This window comes from Myodes glareolus, chromosome 24, assembly GCF_982192425.1.
Source record: "Myodes glareolus chromosome 24, mMyoGla1.1, whole genome shotgun sequence".
Lineage (NCBI taxonomy): Eukaryota > Metazoa > Chordata > Mammalia > Rodentia > Cricetidae > Myodes > Myodes glareolus.
Window position 1 is genome coordinate 3,219,202 of NC_142049.1, and position 27,531 is coordinate 3,246,732.

Here is a 27,531-nt window from a genome sequence, read left to right on the forward strand (position 1 = left end):
TTCTTCCTGGCTTCTTTTTACGGCTCTACAGAATCACTCCCCTTCCTTTCCACAACCACCCCTGGGAAGCCTGCCCAGCCTGCAAGCACTCCTCCCACCGCCCTGCAAAACTGCAGTGTAGGAAAGCCCAGAGGGTGTCAGGGGAGAAGCTCTGCCCGGGCCGGGCCAGGCCAGCCATCCACAGGCTGGTGATAACGGCGGCAGGAAAGGAGACCTGGCAGGGGTTTCTGGAAAAGATGACTGGCCGTGTAACGACCAGTTCCCTTATCTGAATGCCCTTGTTATCTCTATTCCTTCTCTCCAAACAATCCGCATCCCTAAAAGTCTCAGTGGGTCTCAGAATCCAGACCCAGGGAGACCAAAATACTGGAGACGAGGCTGAACCCAAAGCCTGTCTCTGCTAACTCTGAGCTCCGTGGCTTGGGCGTGGAATGACTCGAGATTGTTTCGTAGGAAGCATTTGGCACATCCCTTTTTACTGGGAGGATTCAAGAGGGCCAAGAGGGATGAGCTGGATGCGTGGATGGCAGCTACCCTAGATACTCCACGGGGAACTACCAAGAACAGAGCGTAAAGGGTGCCCACAAACAAAAACTACTATTTACCCAGCACTTACCAAGCATTCCTAGTCACCCCATGAGAATGAGCTCTTCCCGCGTTCTGCAGAGGTCATGGGTTTGGTTCTCAGCACCACACTGGGCAGCCTACAAAGGCGCATAATTCCAGTGCCAGGGTGATCTGACACCTCTGACTCTTCAAGCAATTATAGTCATGTTCCTACACACATATGCCCAAGCCACAGAGCTCAGAAAGTTAAACGGAGAAACAAACGCCTCCAAACCTTTTCTTTGTATCACCAAAATTACAAAGCGAAAGCCATTCATGTTCTGAGTAGCCCTTTAAAGCAGCTCCTCACAGCTCATTCCCAAGCAACAGGATCCAAGTTCTAAAACCTAAAATCTGAAATCACTTCACTTTTGCTCTGGGCAAAACTTTGGATGTCTTTATATGAGGCCTCATGTCCCTCATGGCCATGCCAAATGCCGAGGATGCTCCGCAGTTCTCTGTGAGGAAAGAGAGGCACTAGTGTGTTTGCTCTGTTGTGTTTTCGGTGCTGACGATCAAACCCAGGGCCCGATACACACACGACTGCTCAGCGGCACCACCCAGCCGATGAAAAGCAATTCTTTAATTCTTGATAAACCGCTGGTTTTTATTTCAAGAAGAGGGTTGGTAGAGGGGAGCTTCTAAAGGTCTAGCAAGAGGTAACGGTCGATGACAGAGTTTTAAAGACAGAACGGTAGAGGATCCCAAGAGCAGATGTTCCTATAACAAAGCTCACTAGATCAACAGATGGGTAGAGAACTAAAAAGATGCAAGACAAGAGGGAAGGGCGAGGCTGGGTTGACGGTTCCGGGTCATTTGAACTCATAACCACACGCTCGAAGTAATTGACAAAGGCATAATTCTCATAGTCTTTCCATAATACCATAATTAGGGAGAAATTGCTAACTATAAGGACAAATAGACAAAAAGGTTCCACCGAAGAGACAGCCTTATCCAGTGGCAACAGCAGATTCTCTGGAGTCCAATTCCTTTACCACTGTTCGTTCTTCCCAAAGCTGTCATCTACAGTTCAAGGAAAGGTGGCCCAGGGAAGGGAAACTGCTTGTCCAAGGCTCTACGGCGAGATCAGACATGAAATGTGGAGCTGGAGTTCAAATCTCTGGGTCCCCAAGAAAGCTGCCTCACCGTGAATGAGGCAGTACTCTCTATAGCGTGGGAATCTATAAGGAGTCTCGAGATCTGGCCACCAGAACACGGGCTGGCTGGAGGGTTGTTTTGTTCTGGGTTTATAAAGTTTTACAGTAAGTAAACATCTGTTAGATCAAACTTAAAGACTACTATAAATAATTCTTCACGCTCAAAAATACGTCTTCTAGTGTCTATAATCGTCATAAAGCAGAGGGAGTTGAGAGAGGTGGTGAGAGCCCGGGAGACCTTCCTGTGAGTGCCGCTCTCTCACCCCCTCCACGGAAGAATCCGAGAAAGAACATCTTGGCGCTTGGGGCAGCCAAGTCAGAACATCCTGACCTTGGCACATATGATCCTGAGGTATATATTAGCGGAAATTGATTCTGTGAAATGCACAGAGGAAAGGCAGAGTGGCTGTAAGCTTAGTGCTCTGGTTCTTGGTTACGCGTCCTTAGAGGACTCTTTGCCCCGGAACAGCCCCCGTAGAGACACAAATGTCTTCCGTCAGGCCTCTAGCCGCGATCAATCATGCCTTCGTTTCGCCTCGGATTTTAGTTGGGAATTCACAAACCTGCCATATAAAACAAGACTACAGCCTTACAAGTCAGGATCCCTATCACTGTTTCTCTAACGACACCCCGCACTGTGTTCCAGGCCTAGCAAAAGCCTGGATTTTGATAAGAAATCCGTTCAGTCAGAATTTTTCCTCCCTGGGATCAGCAGAATGACTGAGCAGCCCCAGGTTCCAAATCCTCTCTGGCTGGAAGAAGCTGTTCCCACTGTGTGTATGTTTCTGGCTTTGGACAATGAGTCTGTATTTAGCCAGGCACTGTGCTGCTCTTTGTGAGTGATCAGGTTAAGCAGGCTCTGTTGTCACCTTACCAAGCACACATACCTTTCTCCTGTTCCTTTCTTGGGAACTTGGGTTGGTTAGGGGTCCCTGTTGAAAGGTGGTAGTCCCCTCAAAGTGTTTGCCCATACTTGAAACAAAACTGGTTTGGGGGTAGGGCGGGGAGAGAGCACTGGGCGTGGTCACATACATTTGCAGCCACTAGAACGAAACACTCTTGTCATTTCTGAGTCACGAGCAGTCGCCATAGGGACTACACGGGCAATCTCAGGCCGGTCTCAAGGGGTGGGTCTTGTCCTTGGTTTACGAGCTCGGGAGAAGCAAAGCGCTCATCTATATTCACGGGAGTACTTCCACCCTCCTCCTGAGGAACTCGGGGAACCCATTAGCACTCCCGGGGGGAATCAGTCCATTCAGTGGGTACCGTAAGTTCGGATTTTAGGGATACATTTTGAACCTTGAAAACTTTCCATGAAAATATAAAAAAAAATTAGCAATACTCAAAGCTAACCAACTTCGTCAGGTGGAGATTTTGATCCTTTCTCGGCGACTCTAAGGCAGCTGGCGAATGGTGTAAACTCCAGCGTTGGACATAACTGTGGGAGCTCACTGAGAATCATTCGCCGTGGGATTAATTGAGCAGTAGCTTAAACTGATCAGTTTGGATGTGATGCTGGAAGTCTAAGAGCTCTTGCTTCCCCTAGGGAACTAGGAGGCAAAAGCATCCAAAGGGAAGCACTGGCTTCAGGAGAAGCGGTGTGATGTTGGGGAAGGAACTTGAGATTTGGAGCCCGAATTCTGGTATGCTTGCAAGGAAACTGAGTGAGGCTAAAAGCCCTTGGTTTGTACAGTTTGTAAAGACTGCTAAACTTTTCCAGGAAGAAACACCCGTGGTCCCAGGGAACTCCTGCAACTCATAAATACCTTCAATAATGTATCAGGATACAGGACTAACTAAAAAAAAAAAACAAAATAGTAGCCCTCCTTTACACAGATGATAAATAGGCTGAGAAAGAAATCAGAGAAACATCACCCTTTACAAAAGCCACAAACAGCATAAAATATCTCGGAGTAACTCTAAGCAGACAAGCAGAAGACCTGTATGAAAAGAACTTTAAATCTTTGAAGAAAGAAATTAAAGAAGACATCAGAAAATGGAAAGATTTCCTATGCTCTTGGGTAAGTAGAATTAACATAGTAAAAATGGCAATCTTACCAAAAGCAATCTACAGATTCAATGCAGTGCCCAGCAAAATTCTTCACAAACCTCAAAAGAATAATACTCAATAATATGGAAAAGCAAAACCCCAGGATATCCAGAACAATTTTGTAAAATAAAGGAACTTTTGGAGGCATCACCATCCCTGACTTCAAACTCTACTACAGAGCCAGCCTGGTATTGGCATAAAAACAGACAGGAAGACCAATGGAACCAAATCAAAGACCCAGATATCAATCCACACACCTATGAACACCTGATTTTTGACAAAGAAGCAAAAAATATAAAATGGAGAAAAGGAAGCATATTTAACAAATGGTGCTGGTATAACTGGATATCCACATGTAGAAGAATGAAAATAGACCCATATCTATTACCATGCACAAAACTCATGTCCAAATGGATCAAAGACCTCAACATAAAGCTAACTACACTGAACCTCATAGAGGAGAAAGTGGGAAGTACACTTGAACTCATTGGCACAGGAGACCACTTCCTAAATATAACCCTAGTAACACAGACACTGAGAGAAACAATTAATAAATGGGACCTCCTGAAACTGAAAAGCTTCTGTAAAGCAAAGAACACGGTCAACAAGACAAAATGACAGCGTACAGAGTGGGAAAAGATCTTCACCAACTCCACATCAGACAGAGGTCTGATCTCCAAAATATACAAAGAACTCAAGAAATTGGACACCAAAAAACCCCAAATAATCCAATAAAAAATGGGCTATAGACCTAAACAGAGAACTCTCAACAGAGGAATCTAAAATGGCTGAAAGACACTTAAGAAAATGTTCAACATCCTTAGTTATCAGAGAAATGCAAATCAAAACAACTCTGAGATTCTATCTTAAACCTGTAAGAATGGTCAAGATCAAACACTGATGACAACTTATGCTGGAGAGGATGTGGGGAAAAGGGAACACTCCTGCATTGCTGGTAGGAATGCAAACTGGTACAGCCGCTTTGGAAATCAGTGATTTCTCAGAAAATTAGGAAACAACATACCTCAAGACCCAGCAATACCACTCTAGGGTATTTACCCAAAGGAAGCTCAATCATACCACAAGGACTTGTGCTCAACTGTGTTCATAGCCAGAACCGGGAAACAACCTAAATGCCCCTTGACTGAAGAATGGATAAGGAAAATGTGGTACATTTACACAATGGAGTATTACATAGCAGAAAAAAAATAACATCTTGAATTTTGCAGGCAAATGTATGGAGCTAGAAAACATCATTTTGAGTGAGGTAACCCAGACCCAGAAAGATAAATATGATATATACTCACTCATAAGTGGCTTTTAGACATAAAGCAAAGAAAACCAGTCTACAAATCACAGTCTCAGAGAACCTAGACAACAATGAGGACCCTAAGAAAGACATATATGGATCTAATCTACATGGGAAGTAGAAAAAAGACAAGATCTCCTGAGTAAATTGGGAGCATGGGGATCATGGGAGAGGGTAGAAGGGGTGGAAAGGGGACAGAAGAAGAGTGGAGAAAAATGTATAGCTCGATAAAAATCAATACAAAAGAGCTAGTTAGTAATAAGCCTGAGCAATAGGCTTTATAGGTTTATAATTAATATAAGCCTCTGTGTGTTTCTTTGGGACTGAACAGCCACAGTGCTGAGCAGGACAGAAACTTCCGTCTACACGCCCTGGTTTTTATTCTAGCCTTGCTAGTTAGTAGCATGATCTTGAAGGAACTTGCTTCCTTCTCATGACCTCTGGATGTCTTGTCATCTGAAGAGTCAGAACTAAATAAGAGGACCTTTTGGGATCTCTTATTCCAGAAAGCCCACAATTCTACGCCATTTACTCCCTTCCGTCTTGGCTGGTTGCTCTCAATAATGGGAATCACCAGCCACGAAGAATTATTATGTTCATTGTTCTCATCCAGAAAAGGGGTGAGGAGGTAGAAAGTAAGAAAATAGTAAAGAAATGGTACATATATTAAACAAAATAAGGTTTTCTTTGTTTTTTTAAGTTTTACTTTTATATTATTGTTTCAATATTTGGTATTTCAGTTATTTTGGCCTAACTCTTATAACTTTAGAATTTCTTTAAAAAATGTATATATGGGTATTGCGTACATGTATGTATATGCACCACATGCATGCCTGGAGATCAGAACAGGGTGTCAGAATCCCTGGAACTGGAGTTATAGATGGGTATGAGCTGCCATGTGGTTGCTGGGAATGGAATTCAGAACCCTTGGAAGAGCAGCCAGTGCTCTTGACTGCTGAGCCATCTCTCCAGCCCTAAAGTTAGAATTTTTCATGCTTCTTTCCTATTTCAACAGTGCACTTCTGAAAACAAAATTTGGAAATGAGAAGTTTTAAAACAAAGTAGGTTAAATGACAGTTTTCAAAGTTATAGCCCAACACTGCAGCTAAATAATTTAAGCGAACTGTACCAAAACATCTATTTCTATTAGTAGCCACATGGTGCATGATATTGAAGCTAAATTCAAAAACATAATTTAAAAAATTAAATTTTGATTTGTTCAATTGAGAAGGATGTAACCTTGCTAATAAGGCAGCAGAGCCATCAAGAGGGGTCCAAGCGAAGCATGGCCTACAATCCCAGCCCTTGAAAAGCTGAGGCAGGCAATCTGAGCTCAAGACCAGCCTTTGGTACACGGTTCTCTAACCCAAACTAAGAAGAGGTTCACGAAGGAAGTCTGGCTGAGAGAATAAAAAAGCAGGTACTCCACTGCAGAGGCTAGATGAGGAAACAGAACAGAAACAGAGGCATCGCTTAACGCTGCGGGCTGCAGCGGCCAAGGGGAAGAGGGAACAGGTTCAGGGGAAGCAGAAGCAGAGTCTCTGCAGAAATTCAGGTGGACAGACCACTGGAAACCCAGACGCCACCTTCCAGTGGGCAGCGAGGCTTTGGGCAATGACTTAATGTCTGGGAAGACGCTCATCTAGGAGAACTGCGCTAAAAACAGGGCAGGGTCATCCTAGGGAAGGCTGAAGACTGCAGGACTGATCCTAACTAGAGCAGAGGGATGGAGGCTCCCCCAGAGCACGGATATCATGCTGGAGCGGTGTGCGCATGCGCTGAACTTGATGGTGCAGTCAGAGGTCTGGGCATGACTGCAGAAGCCGAGGTGGGAACCACTACAGCGCTGTTTCCAAATGTCCCATCCTATTGATGAGTTAAAGCACATCCTGCTTTTCCTCTCTGTGCCTTTAGAAATGGCCATTTAAAAATGGGTCCACTGCCACTTTATGCATTTATTTGCTGGTTTTGATTTCTTAATAATTTCTTGCTCTTTTTGTATTTATTTTGTTTTTACGGCCTGACCACAGTTTCACTTCCTTCATCTCCTGCAAGTATCCCCCACTCCACCATTCTACTCTTCCATTTCTCTTCGGGAAAAAGCAGCCTCCCATGGATATCAGTCAGCCATGGTATATCAAGTTGGGGCTTCACCCCCCAATTTTGGTTTTGTTTTTTTTTGAGACAAGGTTTCTCTGTGTAACAGCTCTGGTTGTCCTGGAACTCACTCTGTAGACCAGGCTGTTCTTGAACTCACAGAGGCTCTCCTGCCTCTGCTTCCCGTGTGCACCACAGCCTGTCTGGGGCGTCAGCTATGGAGAAAGCACCATCTAGCAGAACTGTGATTTTACGTGCACACGAGAGAGCGTGTTGCACACGTGTATGCATGGAGAGGCTCTGGATAAAGAAGCCTGACAGTCTGGCCATGCTTGGTTTCATAAAATCAACTCTGTCTTTCTCTTGTTTTTCATTTTGTTGCTGACTGATAAAAGTTTTCTTAGCTTAGTCCTGGCCTAAAGGTCGGTGCTTTCGGGTCTCTGCCACAGGCAGCATTTTCACGCCGTGTTTTAGCCTTTGCAGGAGAGTGAGGGAGGAGAACACTCAGGCCCTGCTCCACTTGTAGCCTTTGACCCTCTCCGCTGAAACATTTGCATCGATCCTCTTCTCCCTTTTCGGGTATCGTGTTCCGTGCAGGATTTGATTAAAAAGCAATGCTTAAAATAGTGTTTAAAATGACTTCCAGTTTACCGTTGAGGACCATGAGATCTGCGCATCGCATCAATAACAAAACTGAAATCTAAGACGGAGATTCTGACTCCTGGTGTAGGTCCTGGAGATATGACCACACCATAGGCTCTGTGGCATCCGGAATCCTCAGAACAGCGATCTATAACTGGATGTTTAACCAGCCTCAAGATTTTCAACGATTCAAGAAGACAGCTTAATACAAATGCCACTTACCACTAGATACAAAAATCTAGTTCTATCTCAGTCCAAAATGAAAGTTAGACAGAACTTTGGAATCTGCTCTGACAATTCAGCCATCATTATTGCCGTCCTTCACTTGGGAGAATCACAAGTCCTCTATGAATAGCAACAAGGGGGTGTGGGAGCAGGGAATCTCAAGTTAAAGTTGGGAGCTATCCAAAGCTGCTGGGGTGGGAATTTGGGACCAGACTGCTCCTACCTCTCAGTCTGTGGGTTTTGGCAGGTAACACTAGACTTAATCTATGCTGGCTGCTAGCGGGTGAGGGGGAGTGTCTCGTATAAATAGACAGAGCAGGAAGAAGGATCAAGGTTTTGAATGGAGAAAGGGGTCATGTTTTTCCCAGTCACCTTTTCCTCCTCCAGAGTCTGGACTTCCTTGAAGGTCAGGGCTGGGGCCTGTTCCAGGACAATGCAGTAAGTTCTATGAAGATTTATGGAGTTCAGATTCAACTCAAGACCTGTTCTTGGGGGTGACTAGACCCAATTGTAAACAAAAAAATAACCAAAGACTTACGAAGGAGATGTACTATTTAGAAGGACTTAGAATAACAGTTTCCAGAAAAGACACAGGGATTGCAGATCGGGCTGAAAACTGGTCTGGATGTTTATTTTCCTCATTGTCTCAGTGGGAAAAAAATGGGTGGGTGATTGAGACAACAGCCTCCACCTCTGGGCTGGGGCCTTGGTCAGTCCCCACCCTGTTCTTCGCTTTTGCTCCTCGGCAGCTGGTTGCAGTCTGGGAGATGCTGTCTCTCACCTCCCACACTAGCTCTCAGTTTCTAAGAAGGGTCCCAAGAGAAGCTGGGAGTCTGAGCTCAGAGAAACAAAACAGGGAAGAGAAGGTCTCCCAGGGATGAGGGAAGGAAGACTTCTTCTCTCTCCACCCTATTCCACGCCCAGCTCGCCACACTCCCACCCACTTTTAGCACCAGGTGGCGGGGGGGGGGGGGGTAGAACATGGTAGTCAGAGGCATTTGTGGGGACAGCAGCTCTCCCACGTCTCTCTGCTGCCCAGCAGGAACAGGGGACCTAGAGAGGGGCGAGCTGTTTGAAGACCCCTCAGTTTGAAGACATTTGTCTACAGGATGCTGTCTACTTTCCCAAATCATTTGTATGTGTGTTGTCTGACCCCGGATGGAACCGAAGACTTGAAATATTCTGCTGGGTAGTTGGGAAACTCAAGGATTACTAGAGGTTTAAATATTTATAAAACATTTCTGGGGACAGTCTCATCAGTTTTATAGCAGAGAAAGGCTGGAGGAGGAGATAAAAAGCAGCTGAAACTCTGGGGATTTCATCCCCCAGAATTAGGCTAACGACTGCCACAGAACTCCTGCCAAGGAGTAAAGAAGAGAAAAGCTAATCCCGTGGAGAGGATATGGAGGAGCTTTGGCCTTATTTCAAAATCTTTACCAGTTACAAAATGGGGCTTTGGTGACCTAAACTCCCCGAGCCCAAATTCATTCATAGTGGCTTGCTGGCTACTCGAGACAGAGCACGTTGGTCTGCTAACTTAGCTGTCAGAAGCCACTGTTGATATATAATAGCGCTGCACCGGCAGAGTCATCGGCTCCCAGTGACTTAGAAACCTCCTGCTGCTCCTCCTTCTGGCTGGCTACTTTGTAACTTAGAAGCGGCTATGCTAGACTTGTCTGTGAAGAGATTAGAAATGAGAAGGAGTTAGCAAACACAGCCTGAGGATGCCTCAAAGCCCTGGAGCTCAACCCCAGCAGCTCTGCTTTCAGGCCAGGCGGCTCAATGATCCTAAAGCTCCCTGTCCACGCTTGTGCAATCGGAATAGCGCCGGCTGGCCCGTCTACCTTACTTTGTTCAAGTGAGACTACGGAAGGGCTTGCTGACAGGAACGCTCTCTAAAAATGGTAGATACTAAGTCACACTCTGTCTATCTTGTTGTATAGATACAGAAAACATCTCACTTGACATTTTCATCCTCACTGTATGGAAAGCAGCACTTGGCAGCTACTGTCCCTGCTATTTCCTGTGTCATCTGGGGTAACCCTTCCCAACAACCCTGGGAGGCTTCATTTCCATTTTCCAGATGATAAAACCTTAAGAGGTGAAGTTATGTATTTGACGTCAAACAGCAAATAAACCAAAGCCCTGGGTTCTAGCCAGACTCTGTAGTGCGTCTGTGGGTCCTGGACAGCAACTGAGGAGGGAGGGAGGGAGGGAGGGAGAGAGGGAGAGAAGGAAGGAGGGAGGGGACACAGGATTCAAAGGGGTGAGGGCTTTCTTTCCTAACACTGGCAGATTTCTCAGCACATGAATAATTCATCCAAGCTTTCTGCTGAACGCTGGTTCTTTTTGTCTGTAGTACATCTGGTCAGGGACAGCTGCCCACGACCAGCCACCAGTGTGAGGACCCAGACGAGTCCACTAGTAAACATAGCTCACAGTGGTTATCTGCTTCCTTAAGTGAAGTTTTGAAGGCAATTTTGATACATAGAGGGAAGGGGATTTTAATTTTGTATATACAAAACAAAAATGGACCCTACATGCAATATGAACTCTTTTAGGCATTTATTATTTTCTTCCTGGAGTATTATCCGGGGTTTTCTTTCGGGAGGCACCCTTTGTCGGGCTGATCCCTCCTCCAGCCTATGTGAAAACTCAGACTCAGCTCCACTGCTGGTCCGGCTCGATCACTCAGGCTCTACGCTAGACGTTTTTGGCTGGAAAATGTGAGGAACTGCAGGGTAGCAGTAGAAATAAGAATCTGGGGGTGGCAAGAAAGTTGAAGAAAGAAAAGGACAGACTCCATCTGCTAGAGAGGCTCTTCCAGATGAACGAGAAAACCAGAAGCGTTCAGTGGATCCCATTACAGCCCTTGAGGGAAGAGGGCAGACAAAGGAAAAGGAAGGCAAAGGAGTGTCTGCCCGAAGAAGGCGCCCACGTGGGAGAATTTGTCCAGCAAGCAGGTGACCCGACATGGGGTACACTGTGCACAATCCTGGGGACCACGCAGATGGAGTGTAGCCAGAGATCTGCGGTTTGCCTGACGGCTCACAGAGAGGCAGAAATGCTCTCAAGAAGGAGACGAAGACTGGGGCTCAGGCAACCCTTGCTCACCCAGTCCCAGGGCGAGGATCGGAACCAGACATCCTCCCTTCAGCCTATGGGCATGTTGATGAAATCGGTAGCTGGACTGAAGCCCTGGACGTCATTACAGAGATTACGGGAATGATTTGAGGTAGTAAGGAGAGACACCTGAGCCAGCTGTGGGACCTGGCATGGCGGAGTCAGCAGGGCCTGCAATCTCTTACACAATGCCAATGGGGTAAAACCTGTTTAGTTCTACCAGATACTTTTATTCCAGGAGTTCAGGAGCAAAGAGACGGATTATCCTTTATAATGTGGAGTCAACCCTAGCATCAACGTAAATCCTGGATGGGTCACTTTCTAGCTGTGTGACCACGGGTTGAAGTTATTGTTACCTTAAAGAATAACTGCTACTTTTAGTAGGGATTTATTTAAAGTCTCTATATTCAGAGCATCCGTGGCAGCAATTATTCCATTTTATAGCTGCTGAAGGGGAGGCTGGGGGAGCTCAGGGTGCTCTATGCCTAAGGTGGGTGTCGATGCCAGGACACGGGTCCCAACAGGAGAGCAGGGGCTGCCGCTGGTTGGGCAGCTCACCGCACTGAGCCCAGGTCCGGAGTGGGTGGCAGAAAGAGTCTTTAAGTGCTGTGGATCTGAAATCGCTACCTGGTAAGGAGAAATTACACACTGCCCTTATTCATAAACGGAGGTGGATGTGGGGATGCACAGCTGTCATCCGACCGCTTGGGAGGCCGAGGCAGGAAGGACTATGAGTTCTAGGCTAGCTTGGTCTACAAAGCAACATCACACGAGAGAAAGACAGGAAAAGAGGGAAGGAAATAGGAAGGTGGGGATAGAGGGAGGAAAAAGGAAAGGAAGCATGAGGGAGAATGACAGAGAGGTAGGCAGGGAAGAGAAGACAAGAAAAGGAAGACAACAGAAATAAAGAGATTGAATGATGCAGGGTCAGGTGATAACTTCTGCTTCCCGCCAGGCCCCAGCTCTCATCTACGAACACTTCCTGGGTTTTCTGAGTATAATCCACTTAACTTCTGAAGGGTTGGTGAAATGGTTTAGCAGGTGAAGTGCTTGCCAGGCGAGCCCAAGGATGTGAGTTGGATTCCCAGAATCCACACAGAGGTAGAAGGAAAGAACCAGCTCAAAGTTGACATGTGCCCTCCCCCACAACAATAAGTTAAAAAGAAAAAACTTAATTGGACCATAACTCGCTATGTAACTTGAGCTTGCAGCATACTAGAGACTCCCGTGAGAAGGAAGAGAAGCTATGGCTTTTCTTATAAAGGTCTCAAAAAAAAAACCTCAACTCTATCCGAGACAACTATGATTCTATAATGAAATCTCCAGATATCTAATAGAATAATTTACCTTCAAAAAGAAGCTAAACGGAGGTGTGGCAGCCATGTCTGCCATCCCAGCACTTGGGAGGCTGAAGCCAGGTAGGGTAGCAGAATAAGTATCTGTATCAAAATGACAATGATGATGATTAAAAACTAGAGTTGAACACAGTGGCACCTGCCTGATCCCAGCACTCGGGAACGGAGTCAGGAGGGGCTGAGAGCTGGAGGTTGGCCGGGGTGGAGAGGAAATTCAAGGCTAATTTAGGCCGTGTCTTGAGATCCTGTTTCAGACAAAACAAAACAAAACTTAAGGAATAAGGGAATACGTCTTTTATTTTACTTTTCATTCTCTTTTTGAGTCTTGCTGTGTATAGCCTATGAGACCTTGAATTCACGGTATAGACCGGGCTGACATGTATGTATGTATGTATGTATGCATACAATATTCTTTCTGTGTGTATGCCTGCAGGCCAGAAGAGGGTACCAGACTCATTACAGATGGTTGTGAGCCACCATGTGGTTGCCAGGAATTGAACTCAGGACCACTGAGCCATCTCTCCAGTCCCAGACCAGGCTGACCTTTAACTCAGTCTTCCTGTCTGTCTCCCAGGTGCTAGTCTTGTACCATTATGCCTGGGGTTAAGGGAATTTATTATTATTGATAAACAAACACTTAAAAACTTAGACAAAGCTGTTGATGACAAAGTAGTCGTTCATCTGTCGCCCCGCAAACATTGCCTATGCTCTTCCCTTGCTTTACTGATGAGATTGGGACGCTCATTGCTTCTATCAACTTATCATTCCTTTTCATTTGGAGTCTTTAAATGTCCCTCCTTCTAATTATTTGTAACGATGTGACATGTTACTATGAATTAAGGTCACCCCAAAGCGTTTCAAAAAGCAGAATTTATTATTCCCACCCAAGTGTTTCAGGTGTGGAGGTCAGAGGACAAATTTTCAGGTGTTTCCTGCCTTTTGTCTGATGCAGGAGTGTTCGCTGACCTGGAACTTTGCCAAGTAGGCTAGACTACCTGGTCGACAAGCTCCAGTGATCCTCCTGTCTCAGCCTCTTATCTGGGCACTGCTGGAGTTATAGGCATGCTCCATCATACATGGCTTTCCCATGGGGGTGTCTAAAAATGGGTTTTTACACTTGCAAAGTAAACATTTTACCAACTAAGGTATCTCTCCAGTCCAGATATCCATAAGATTTTCACACACCAATAAAAAATCACTAATAAGCAATCTCGTTCATGATCAATATAAACCTTACAAAACAGCACCAAAGACTCTAAAGATAAAAAACACAGGACACCTTAAATGAAAATTTAAAGAACACCAATGAAGATACTAAAAAGGACACACAAAAATACAAGTATTCCCATATTCAAAGCTTGGAAGAATGAATAGTTAAAATACTGATACTACCTATGAAATTCCCATCCAAATACCGATCACATTCTTTACCAAACTAGAAAAATAATCTTAAATAGTCAAATCCATCTTGGAAAAATGGCTCTTGCCATTTTTCTACCCCACTTCTTCTGTGATGGTCCCTGAGCCTTGGGTATGTGGATTGTTTCTTGAGGCAGAACTTGTTTTGAGGGTGTGTGTGCATGTGTGTGTGCGTGCGTGCATGTGTATGCGTGTGTGTGCATGTTTGTGCGTGCGTGCGTGCGTGCATGAGTTTGTGAGAGTGTGTGTGTGTGTGTGACTTTCTCTCCCCTCACACTGCCACTTCATAGGTCCATAGCTAGGTTAGCTAGCTGTGAGCTTCCAGAAGACTCTCCTCTCTTTGGGTTTTACTTCCCATAGCTGTGCTTTGATTACAATGCTCACCACCACATCCAGCTTGGGTTCTGGGGATTGAACTCAGGTCACCAGGATTGACTCACTGAGTTTTGTCCCCGGTCTTGCTTTGATTTTTGAGACAGGTCTAGCTTTTGTCACCCATCCTGGCCTCAAACTCATGTTATCTTCTTACCTTAATTTCTTGAGTGCTCAGATTAAAGACATGAGCCACCATGCCCAAATATGGTTGGTTGTTTGTTTTTGTTTTCCGAGACAGGGTTTTGCTGTAGCTTTGAAGCCTGTCCTGGAACTAGCTCTTGTAGACCAGGCTGACCTTGAACTCACAGAGATCTGCCTACCTCTGCCTCCCAGTACTGGGATTAAAGGTGTGCACCACCACTGTCCAGCCCAAATATGTTTTTTTTCTCTCTGTGTGTATGCCTGTGCATATGCAAATGGATGTGTCCATTACACATGTGGAGACCAGCGTTTGCTGTTAGGTGTCTTCCTTAGTCCCTTTCTACCACATTTTCTGAGATAGGGCCTCTCACAGATTTAGCTAGGCTGGTTAGTGAGCAAACTTCAGGGATCTGCTCTCTCTCTCTCTCTCTCTCTCTCTCTCTCTCTCTCTCCCTCACCCCCCGTAACACTTACTGCCACACCAGCTTCTTATGTGGGTACAGTGAACTCAGGTCCTCATGCTTGTGCGGAACTCACTGACCAAACTATCTTCTGATCTCCCCAGACCCTTGGTGTTTGTTTTGTGAGCTGTTTCCCAGGTTTCTGAATAAGGACCTCACTAACTGTGCTCTGGACTGTAACTGCCTTGCCAGACCTTTCTAACTTCTGGTTTTTATTCCATTCTTCCAAATTACAATTCAGCACCAGCCACAGTGAGATCCTCAGTATTATCTCCATGTTTCTCTGAGAGGCCCTGACATGGGACTCTGCATTTAATTATTTGGTATGAGCAATCACTGTTTTTGCTAACCGTGCCTGTTCTAGTGCCCACTGCAAACAGGTGTTTGGTATTTAGACATTTAAATCATTAACATTTCAAATTACATGGTAACAAATCAAATTACATGATTTGGAACTATACAATAAACTAGCAAAATGTTCATTACCAGCCAGTTTGGTGATGTAAACACAACCTCACATCTCCTTGAATGGGTGATAGCACATGAAGGGAGAGAACTGCCTTCCGTGATTTATGAGTAGTAAACTTGAATTATCACCTGCATGTCATTTACTTAGAGAATAGGTTATCATTTTGGAGTCTTTACTTGTGCTCACATGAAGAATCAGAACCTCTAAATTATTTCTAGATCTGAGTAAACTGCATTCGCTTTGTAGAAAAAAGGGTAAGGGCTGGGGTACTGCTGAGTAGTACAGTTCCTACCTAGACCCAAAGGGCTTGTGTTTAGTTTCCAGAACTGTCAAAAATGACAATAAACTAATAATTACTGTTAGTATGGACGCTATAGGGAGTTTGAGGTCAGGGGACGTTTTTGTGAGCTAGTTATTTTTACCGTGAGTCTCCGAGACAGAGCTCAGGTTGTCAGTCTTGTGCGGCAGATACTTCTCCTGTGGAGCTGTCTTGTTAGCCCAGTGAATTGCTTTTGATGAGAGATGCATTCTGTCCTGCTTTCCTAGAGTGTAAGTCATTCAAAAGTTGATCTGGGTCAGTCTCCTTTTATATTTTGCTCCTGAGGCAACTACACCTTTGAATGCTAAGAATATTATGTACATGAAGATGCTAACTGTATTTTATTAAGGAACTGAGACTATGGATGCTGCTATAAAACTTTTGTAATAAAAGAGTTATAAAGTTTTTGTAATTTATGTAATTATGTAAAATTTAATAAATTCTGTAATTTATTAAAAGTCATAAAACTTCTGTAATTAAAGACTCACAGTCATGACTTACAAATGCGAGATGCTAGCAAGTCCTAAAATTAGTGAGAAGATTTTACAGAAGAAAAGATATTTACATGTCAATAAATAGAGTAGAGGGCAACAGAAGCAATGATCAGTGCTCACCATTGGCTGCTATATGTGCATGAATGAGTACTCACACCCCTCCCACATAAACCTTAGATAGACAAAATGAGGTACTTTTTAAAAAAGGGCTCTCAAAGCTGAAACACAAACTCAGCATTTCATCCTCTTATGTGTCCTCAAATGGATACAAAGATAAGACTATGTATCAATAACCACAAAGGATGCCTAAGAAGCAAGCAAGCAAACTGTAAGGTGCTCTGAATGGACGATAGCAGACAGAAATGGTCCAGAGTGCGGTCAAAGGGAGCTCTTCCCTGGCGTGATTGACAGCGTGCTAAACAGGGGTGGGAGAAATGGCTCAGGGCTGACAGACGGTAGCAGCATCGAAACACCTGAAATACCGTTAGCCCCTTCGTGACCCTGACCTTTCTTGATTCCCCGTCGGAGCATTATTAGAACCAGGAGGTCCCTCTGTATGAGGCCAACTCTGTTCCGCTCTCCCCATTTGTAAGTATCTTGTACCAAAAAAACGAAACCTCGACCAGAGCTGGCTCTCCTGGCTGGAGGAACCGAGGTCTCAGCAGCGCCCCCTTGCGGCGGGGGCCGTGTTTGCTCTCTTACCTGCGCTCTCCTCGGCCTGGTTGAAGCCGCAGATCTGGCAGATACTCTGGACCCACTTATTCATGTCGGCCTCTGTCTCGGCCACCAGGTAGAAAGTGCGCTCGCTGGTCTTGATGTCGAACACGAAACTGTCCTGCAGCTCCTTCTTGTTGAACGTCAGGCCCGCGTCCACCTGCTCGCAGAAGTTCAGGTTGATGATCCGCAGGGGTTTCTTGGCGTGCTCGTTCTTGTAGTATTCCAGAACATCTGGGTCGCCGCTCATCCGGCCGCTCCGCAGTATAAACCAGCGTTTCTTCCAGGCCTAAAGCACCAGGGCCACGGGAAGAAGAAGGAGGAGAAGGAGAACATGGCATGTCATTTCAAAGCTTTCATCAGGTCCTGGCATATCACAGATTGAGGGTGGGTGTGACGGGAGGGTGAGGCCTGGATGGGAAAGGCTCAGATCACCATAGGAGGGACCCACCAGATTGCTCAGTGGATAAAGGTACCTGCCACCACACCGAATGATCTGAGCCCAATCCCTAAAACCTACACAGGATGAACGTTATCATCTGACCTCCACATGTGTGTCACGGCATTTGTGCTCCACCAGGTAAATATGTAACTAAGGAATTAAGATTACCACATAAAAGAAGCCAGTTGACAGAGGAAGACTGGGAACTTGTGGCCATAGGCTACATGTAACAAAACAAGAGCGGTCCCCACAAAACAAACCCCCAAGACTCAAGTCTCTGAATCAGGAAGAAGGAAAGTGCTGTTGGTTACCTAGAAAGAATCCAGATTGTCAAGGTCAGAGGGCCTGGGGCCTGTGCTGGCTCTCCAAACACTCCATTCTCACTGTGTCTTCTATCACTAACCTGTGTCCCTAGACAAGAACCTGGAAATCTCAGCAGGCACCCCCTGGACCCATGCCTATTGGCCTAGGGGCTGTTAGACCTTTTAGGCACCTGTGGCCTACATCCCCCCCCCCCCTTTCAGATGTCTCAGCTTGGAGATGGAAGATGGTTTTAGGACACGCTAGTGCAGGGCTACAGGCGGAGCACAACTCTTCCTTTAGTCTAGACACATACTCATAAACGCCAGGCCAGGGAGCTCTTGCAAAACCATGCAAATCTCAGCTCACAGGTTAAAGCTCTGTGAGTGAAAGCAACAACGTCATATGAAGGCAGCAGGAAAAACAAAGTTCCTGACTTTCTACAGCATGCTCTTACTACGATGTCACTGAAGGATCACTGCTGAGAAATCTTGGTGGGAATTCTCCGAGCATCTACCTCCAGGGCGTTTTCTTTTCTTCGGTCCTGTGGACTGGCATAGTTTCCCCTGAGGCTCGTGGTAGTTCTTTGCTCCTGTCAAGCATTCTATCTACATTACTGACTGAATGCATTTCTTATGTTATCTTATATTACACAGTTTAAACCTTGGCTACGTACATGCTTGTGCTGTTTCCTACACCACATCTCGTCAACAGGACCGGGTAAACTCCGAGCAGAACTGGCGCACGGTGATAGAGAACAAACCCCAAACAACCAGAAACTAAATAGAGCCGCGGAGCTTCGGGTCGAGTCCGAGCTCTCCTGCAGACACATTGCATGACTCTTCAGCTAAGTTACTTGTTTCTTTGGATCTTTCCTTATTTATGAAATGAGAATCATAACCACCACTACGACCATTTACCCTGTTTATTTGTGAGCCTAGCCTTTAACGGCTGAGCCATCTCTCCAGCACTAGAGGGTTATTTTTAAATACAAATGAGCTCATAGTAGTATAAATGTCAATAATTCATTATCACGATCATCATGACGATTCTCTCAGCCTCCGGGAAGCTGAACTAATTCTACGACACTCCACACACTCGCCTTTCATCCTTGTCCTCAGTTTGTTTCAGTGTTCAATTCTCCCAACCCTTCCTTATATTTCTTTGCTTATTTTTCCATTTCTCCAACCTCCAGCTAAGTCTACGGCTCTGCCTCTTCTGCCTGTTCTCACTTGATGACAGTCAGGCGAGGTGGGGCGAAGTAAGAGAGCTCATTGCAGACCGGCTTCCCTGAGCCTTCCCACGGGCCACTCGCAATGCCCAACAATTCTGGTGGCCTGGCCAAGGACTTCCTTGTGCTCCTTGGCAATAATCTCTGATCTCTTTATACCTCCAAAACCTCTACTCCTTTCTCATTTTAAGAGGAAATACAATCAAAAGAGATCTGATGCCACCTTAACCGAGGCGCCTGCCTCCACAGGCATGCTCCGTGGTACTGGAGAGCACAGTGGCTCTCCTAATAATCCACAGCAGACTTCTTCCCTAGGCACAGGCTCCCTCACTCCCCTGGAGCATCGCTGCAGTAACTGTGCCCTCTCTAGGGTAGTCGCTTCATCCTTCCCCATTAGAACCATTTCCGTCATCTCAGAAGACAGGTAAAAGGTGTTTTGATTCTACATTCGTCTCTCACTATGGCTCAGCTTTTCAAACTCCTTCAGTTAAGCTTCAAGCAGTTTCTATCATGCTATGTTTACTTGTTCTGTTTCCTCCTATGTGACGGCACTTTCACCAGGCTGCTCCCCGGATAACGTATCGAAGGCCTGAAGATCTCGGTGATGCTAACTTGCATCTTGGACCTTGTTGTGATCTCTCAGGCACCGTTTACAGAGGTCTGTTATTGACACACCGCCACTGACAATCTTTCCTCAGTGGGCTTTGGCATCCACTTTCAATTGTCCACTTGGTATTGCCTTTCCCGATTCCAGTGCTGTATTTTCTTTTTCCTGTTCGCGAAGCCCTAGAGTGTTCCTAAGCTCAGCTCTCAGAAGCCCTGCTTCTACAACCACCACTGGTTCAGAGCCTTCTATCTGCTGCAATTTCCCAGTGTCAGCCCCCAGCCTAGCCCTGACTGAGGAACCTGAGTCCTATACCCAGCTCGCCATGATCAAGCATTTCAAAGTCTCCATGGTCAAGCATTTCAAAACTAGTATGTTAAAAATCGAACTTCTAGCCAGGCTCAGTGGCTCACGCTTGCCATCTCAGCATTTGGCTAAGATAGGACTGCTGTCAGTCAAACGAGACTCTGCCAGACCGCCTATCTACCTCCAAAATTTGACCTTCTAATATCCCTCAGACTCTTTTTTTTCCTACCTTCTTTCCATCTTAATTATGGCTGTAACATCCTTCCTGTGTCAAAGTCAGCTACTCTCACACTCCACATTCAACCTATCAGCAAACTCTGTCAGTGAACAAGTTCAAAGCATCTCTCATTTCCCCGTTGTTCTCTGATTTCATTGTGGTTGTGTCTGTCTGTATGAAGGGTGTGCACACTACAGTGTGTGTGCATGCACAAGTGCATGCGTGTGTGTGTGTGTGTGTGTGTGAGGGGCCAGTTCTCCCCTCCACTACTTGCCTACTGAGAACTGACCTCAGGTCACCAGTGTGGCAGCAAATGCAGCGCCTCACCAGCTCACAGCTGCATTGACTTTTATACCCTTCACGATTCTATTCAACAATCTAGTCACAAAAGTGAGGCCAGAAAGCAGGGTAGGATGTAAATCAGAATCACTGGCACTTCTCCACATGGAACCACTGTCCGTCCACTCAAAGTAAAAACCAATTTCCTTACGACGGCCCCTTGGCCTAGGTTACAGTTTGGGTCTTATGTGATTCCAAAGCTTTGGTCTCAGCCTGTAATGCTGTTTTGGAGGCTGTGGGATTCCTAAGTAAAAAGGCCAAGAGAGAGGCCTTAGGTCATTGGTGACATGACTTGGAAGGGACTGTGGGACTCTCTTCTCTCTGTTTGCTCCCTAGTCTAACACAAGCAGCTTGCTCTACCATGTGCTTCCTGTGTCATAGGTACTTCCTTCCTATAGCGTAAAACAACAGGGCCAGCCCAAACCTCTAAAACTGTGGTTCAAAGTGACCCTCTTTTCCCCTCTTCATTGGCTGAGCATTGGACCCAGGGCTAGTGTTCTGTCTTTTCTCTATAGTTGACTATCTCGGGTATTACAAACACTTGACTCACACAGCCTGGTAGGCCCGAACCGAACCTCATGTCACGTCTCATTTCAGTATCTCCATTCCATTCCCGCTCTCTGGAACCTTCTTCTCATAGTGTCCCCATTCTGATTCTTTGTTCCAAGTGCTTATCCAAACGCCACACTGTTGAAGACACCGCTCCTGCCCTCCCACCTCTCCCCTCGCCTGGCTTTCCTGGTCTTAGTGGTCACCCCAGCCCAGCCCTGTGGACGGTCTGCACTCACGTGTTGGAATGTAAACAGCATCAGCACAGAGACCCTTGCTTTCTCATTTGCGGTCCCTCCTGTGGGGTTTGGAATGAGAAATGTCCTCCATAGACTCCGAAATTTTAATGCTTCGTCCCTAGTTAGGGGTGCCGTCTGGGAAGTTCGGCAAACTTTGCTGGAGGATGTGTGTCATTGGGGGCTGGCTCTGAGAGATTGCAGCTTTGCCCCCTGCAGTTTGATCTCCCTGCTTTGGTTTTGGGTTTGAAGATACATGGATTCAGTTTTCTGTTCCTGCTACCGTGCCTGTCACCTGCTGCCATGTTTTCCCCCATGATGGACTTTTATCCCTCTGGAGTCATAAGCACAAGCCAACTCCTCTATAATTGCCTTGGTCAAGGTAAATTAACCAACACACCTCCTTACTCCGATATTATAGTCACAATATTTAGAATAGTGCTGGGCACATAGAGCATGAACAATAAATATGTTCATTAGTTGATTATTTTTTAGCATAAAGTCCTTATGGCATTTACTTGGTCAAGGGAAATATACATGAGGTCTGATAAACTTTAGATTAAATTAAAAGTGAAAACTGAGGTATTACCGTATATAATAATATTGAGGAAAATAAAAACAAAAGGCGTATGACTATAGACACATAAAAATCATCCTGGTCACTGTGAAACTCTGTATACTTGTATAGATGCATCCAGCAGGTGCTATATACAGCTATATGTACACTGTATATATACAGCATATTATACAATATATATTATACAGTATATAAATACCATGGGTACATTATAAAATAGTTTTCCTAGGTCAGCTGCTGCTGGAGTTGAAGCACCCCTTCAGTGCCCGTCTCTTTGGAAAGGGCTATCCCTAAATCGCTGATGTGCAGATGCACACGTGAACAAACACAGACACCTCAAGAAGAAGAAAAGGAGGTTGGCTGTAGATACTTTAAGAGCTTCCCAGGTTCTTCTTCCAAGGAAGTAGTCCAGACCAATAAATGGCTGCTTGCAAAATGCCGATGTATTCATGGCAGCGGGCAGCGCTGTCTTAGCTCACAACCCTCTTCTGCCATAACTGCTCTCCTCTGTTCCTTGGTATTTTCACCTCTGTCCACACAGCGAATACTCATTTAGCGTTTATTATGTTCCAGGCCCTGTCCTAGAGCAGTGCTTCTCACCCTTCCCCTTTAACACACGCTGAACCCCTTAATACAGTTCTTCAAGTGCGGTGACCCCAGCCACAAAAAAATATTACTATTCTTAACTGTAAATTTGCTGCTGTTATGAACTGTGATGTAAATATCCAATATGCAGGACATTGGATACGTGACCCTGGGAAAGGCTCACCAACCCCTAGGTTGAGAACCACCGTGCTTGATGCTAAAGATACAGCAAGAACTTTGGATTCCCAAACTGTTAATACCTTGGACTTTGGAATTTCTTTCTCCAAATCTGCATTTCAGTTAAACAACTGAAATGTTCTTATTTCCTTAAGTCTTTTGAGGCTACTAGGTTGGGTGTGGCAGCCACCAGACACTTGGCACAGTGTGAGCATATGGGAACTCAGCAAAGATGTACTGGCAATTTTTTTTTTCATTCAACGAGAACATTAATTTATTCATTCTAAGAGGTGTAATTTAAAAAATAAGTTTTTAAGACAGAAAATTAGAAAGGCGAGTAAGAGGATCACAGAAGAGAGAACAAAATGAACACATATATAGATTACGATTCTGAGCAGAGTACATGATAAATATTTATGAAGGGGTTTGGGAGCGTTAGCCAAAAATCCCCATGACCCAGATACAAAAAATTACTCTCGGAAACGGACACATAATGCAGAGACAATATGGGACATGAGTCCTGAACATGATGTTAAAAGAAAGTTTCCCAGGACCGTTCTCATATGCACAAGATCTTGAAAAAAAATTAAAGTGGATTATGGATTTAAGTGAAATTCAATAACCCAAAGAGCCAGGTAACTAAGTGCGGCTTATTATGAGGAGAGAGAGCTGATTTGAAACTAATAGATATAATCACCACATAGAAAGGCTAAAACTGAAAGCAAGGCTATATCAATGCAGAAAAAAAACACTCATTCATTTAAAAAGCTTAGAAAATAAGAATATAATTAAACTTGTGGAATCTGATGAATTGCATAAAAAAGGCCAATATCTAATATTATAGGTTATAGTGAATTCTGAAAGACCGACAAAGTTGGAAGCAAGACAAAGACAATCACTTCCAACACCGAGCTGGATGTTCTAGTTACGCAAAGCGGGAAACACATATAAGAAGCATACGGACCAGGACCAGAAAAACAGGACAAAGACAAAAGATAACGAAAAAAAACTGTCCTGTTTTCAAATGACACGATTATTTATGCTCAAGATCCAAAAATAACTGCAAAAGACTTCCTGGAACATGGTGGTCACAGGATACAAGACAAGTAAAAAAAAAAGTCTATTTGCTTCTAGTCTATTTATTCTGTAGTCTAGCAGTGGATTTGTTAGCACAGGCAATGAAAATATACATCGGAGCTGGCTGGGTAGCTCAGTGGTAAGCGTGAATAAGGCCCTCAGCACCGAAAACAAGGAAAAAGAGAAGAAGAAAAAACACACAGGATCATTTATAGTCACCTATTTTAAAAATGAAAAGTCTAAGTCTAACAAAGCATTGTGCATGCAGGACATAAACATTCCGGAACCATATAGTGTTGACAAAATTAGTCAAAGTAGTCTTAGACGTTTGCACAGACATACCATGTTCACAGACTAGAAGAATCAATACAGCACATCCTCTAAAACTATATATATATACATATACACATATGTATATGTATATATATGTTTACCATAATAATTATTAAAATCTCAGTGAAAAGATTTGTTGATGTAGACCTGTTTATTCTGTAGTATAATATATGGAAAGAAAAAAGGATGAAAATGGGTAAAGCAATTTTTGAAAAGAAGATTAAAATGGATAGAATCAGGGCACCATATTAAAATTTTTTATTTATTTTATGAGTGTTTAAATATCTGTGTAACAGGTGTGTTTATGTGCGTGGTGCCACTGGAGGCCAGAAAAGGGCAATGGGCACTGGGTACCCTGGGATTGAAGTCGTGGCTGACTGTAAACTACTATGTTGATGCTGAGAATTGAAGCTGGGTTCTCTGAAAGAGCAGCCAGTGCTCTGAACCATTAAAGTCATGTCCAGCCCCAGTGCACATATTTCAAGTGTTCTAAACGTTTGTTAGTCTCTAGCAATCAAGACTATGTGTGCAGGGGAAAGCTACAAACACACGGAACAAGATAACAGAACAGAGAACTGAGAACTAGACCCAAATGCTATACTCACTAATTTTTATGTATTCCTATTACTACATTTATTTAGGGGGTGGGCGTGTGTGCCACAATGCATGTGGAGAGGCCAGAGGACAACTTGCAGGAGCCGATTCTTTCCTTCCACCATGTAGGGCCTGGAGATGAAATTTGGGTTGCCAGGTTTGTCAGCAAACATCTTTACACACTGAAATATCTTGCTGCCTCCCATCGATTTTTGATAAAGGGGTCAAGCAATGGAAGACAGACAGCCCTTTCAACAAACAGTGCTGGAGAAACTGGGTATCCAGGTAGAAAGGGCCTGGGGAGGGAGTCGGGCACAAGCCTGTAACATCTACTACTGAGGAGGCTGAAGCAGTAGGATTATGAGTTCTGGGCCAACTTGGCCCACACACAGAGACCTCGTATGAAAAACAAACAGGCTAACTAAACAGTAAGAAAAGATGAGTCATGGATTTGAGAGCAAAATGTCAAAGCGATAAAATATTTAAAGAGTAAATAAAGCGCTAGATGGTTCAGCAGTGAGGAGTGCTTGTCACTTTCCCAGAGGACAGGAGTTAGGTTCTCAGCACACAGTTCCTATAACTCCAGCTCTAGCGGATCTGACCCCGCCTCTCTGGGTCCTTAGTGCACATGTGCATGAACATACACAGATTCCCCTTCAAATAAAAGATAAATGTTTTTTAAAAAGGTAAATACGTGGAAATTTTTGTCTTATGACAAATCTACTTGTTTGTTTGTTTTTTTAAATAGTCAGTGAGAACAAAGATGAGTTGTGTTCTGGGCTATGTGGGATAAAGAGGATTTGCAAGACACCAATGATCCTTTTAAGTGACTTAAAATATTTATAAAGTTTCAGGAAGATAAGACATTTATGTATAGCCCTCAGAGAAGAAGCAGGGTTTTAAGTGTATCATAAAGAGAGACACAGTATCCTAGCAGAGCCCCAAAAAAGGAACTCAGACTTCTAGGGACAGAGGCAGAGAGGGAGGAAAGGGGAGGGAGGAAGAGGAGAGAGAAGTGGACAACTATAAACATGAGGGAGCTCATAAAGCATGGAGAGAGAGAGAGAGAGAGAGAGAGAGAGAGAGAGAGAGAGAGAGAGAGAGAGAGAGAGAGGCTTTTCTTTGAAAAGATTGCATGGTACAAACAAGGTCTGAGCATGGGGAAAGATAAGACAGGTTTGGAAAATTCCCTGAGTCTCTTGGCTGCGGGAAGGAGGAAAAGCAGAGCTGGGAGGTCCCGCAAGGACCCTAGGAAGCTTTACCTTTATCGGTGTTGGGAGTTACTCCAAAGTGCACAGCAGCAAGAAATGTTAAATCGTGCTGTGCACCTACTTGTCAAACAGTGGTCATCGAGCAATGAGGAAGGTGAGCCAGAGAAAGAAAAATAAATGCGAGACAAAAAGAACAAAAGGCAAAAAACTCCAACAACAACAAACCCCAATCTGTTTAAGACGTCATTGCTCCAGCTTTCTATGGTCAGAGAAAATGGCTGCCTAAGTGAGGATAATGGGATGTGGGAACATTAGCTTGGGCAACACAGTTGAGACCTCTCCTCAGAACAAACAAACAAACAAATAAACAAAACACCAAAACAGAAAAGCCAAACTCAAAAAACACCCAAATGAATACACGAAATAAATAAATAGAGTAGTGCTAATCAAGGCCGAGGAGTCAGAGCTTGAAGAAGTAGATAGATATAGATACAATAAAGTTAGGATTTGCGTCTAGCATCAAGTAGCTATCACCATTCGCTCTGATGAAACAGAAGTGACTCTTTTCCTTTTGTACCCAAATCGAGTCAGGAAACAAACCATTTCACAATGACCCAGACCACAGGGACGCAGCTGTGGGTACAGGGGACCTGGACGTTGCTCCACTTCTGCTGCCCTGCCGTTGAGTGGGGAGCAGATCATGTGGTCCTCTCCGTCCTTTGGGTTATGTCTGTAACTGTGTAGAACAAAGTCACGACTTCCTCCTACCGCTCTTTGGCAACCAGAAAATTAAAATAGACCCCAACTGGGACTTAGGGTGACTAAATAACATTTTAGGTATTCTATTGGTGAAGGACTTTGAAAAATTCTCATATATCAGCCTCCAGCGAGATTCTGTGGCATCGCCAATGAGTGTAGTGGGTACAAAATTGCTCTACATATGGAACAAGAACTCGATTGGTGTTAGGTTATTCCACATGCTAAAGCTGAACAAGACTAGTTCCTACGGGGGAGTTAGTTCTCTTTTGTTTTAAGGAAGATCTTCCTAAAGATCCTTTTAGCTTTAGCCCTGAAAACTAAAAGTACTTCTTTTTTTTTTTAAAAAAAATATAGATTTATTTATTTCACATCCCAGATTAAGTTTCCCCTCCCTCTTTTCCTTCCAGCCCCTCTCCCATCTCCTCTCTACAAACCCACCCGCCCCACCCACTCCTCCTCTCCATTTCTACTCAGAAAAGGGCAGGCGTCCAATGAGTATCAACAACCATGGCATATCAAGTTGCAGGAAGACTAGGAACCTCCTCTTGTATTAAGGCTGGGCCAGGCAACCCAGTCTGAGGAACAGGGTTCCAAAAGCCAGGAGGAGAGTCAGAGACAGCCCTGCTTTGACTGTTAGGAGTCCCACAAGAAGACCAAGCTAAGCAACTGTCAAATATGCAGAGTGCCTAGGTCAGTTCCACGCAGGCTCCCTGGTTGTCCGTTCAGTCTTTGTGAGCCCCTGTGAGCCCGGGTTAGTTGAGTTTTATTGTGTTGCCCTTGACTCCTCTGGCTCCTGCCATCCTTCCTCCCCATCTTCTGCAGGATTCCCTGAACTCTGCCTGTGGGTCTGCGTCTGTTTCCATCAGTTGCTGGAGAAGCCTCTCTGATGACAAGTAGGCCAGGCACCAACATGGTCACAGGAGACTGTTGGTTCAGACTACTTCCAAAATTCCAGACTCTCCTGTTCGGTTTGAAGTACTATACCAAAGAAAATAGAGCTCTTTTTGAAGTACTAAGGATTTTCTTAGACCTCTATGT

The 27,531-nt window shown here is 44.7% G+C and overlaps 1 protein-coding gene across 2 annotated transcripts in view; it reads right to left on the reverse strand.

Annotated features, from left to right (window-relative positions):
- The window catches only part of Gab2 (GRB2 associated binding protein 2), a 143,298-nt gene that overhangs the window by 25,528 nt on the left and 90,239 nt on the right, over positions 1 to 27,531 (reverse strand). For both annotated transcript variants that reach the window (XM_087901402.1, XM_087901403.1), the window contains exon 2: positions 16,945 to 17,245. In XM_087901402.1, the coding sequence (XP_087757528.1) occupies positions 16,945 to 17,245 (301 nt within the window). The remainder of the gene's footprint in view (positions 1 to 16,944; positions 17,246 to 27,531) is intronic.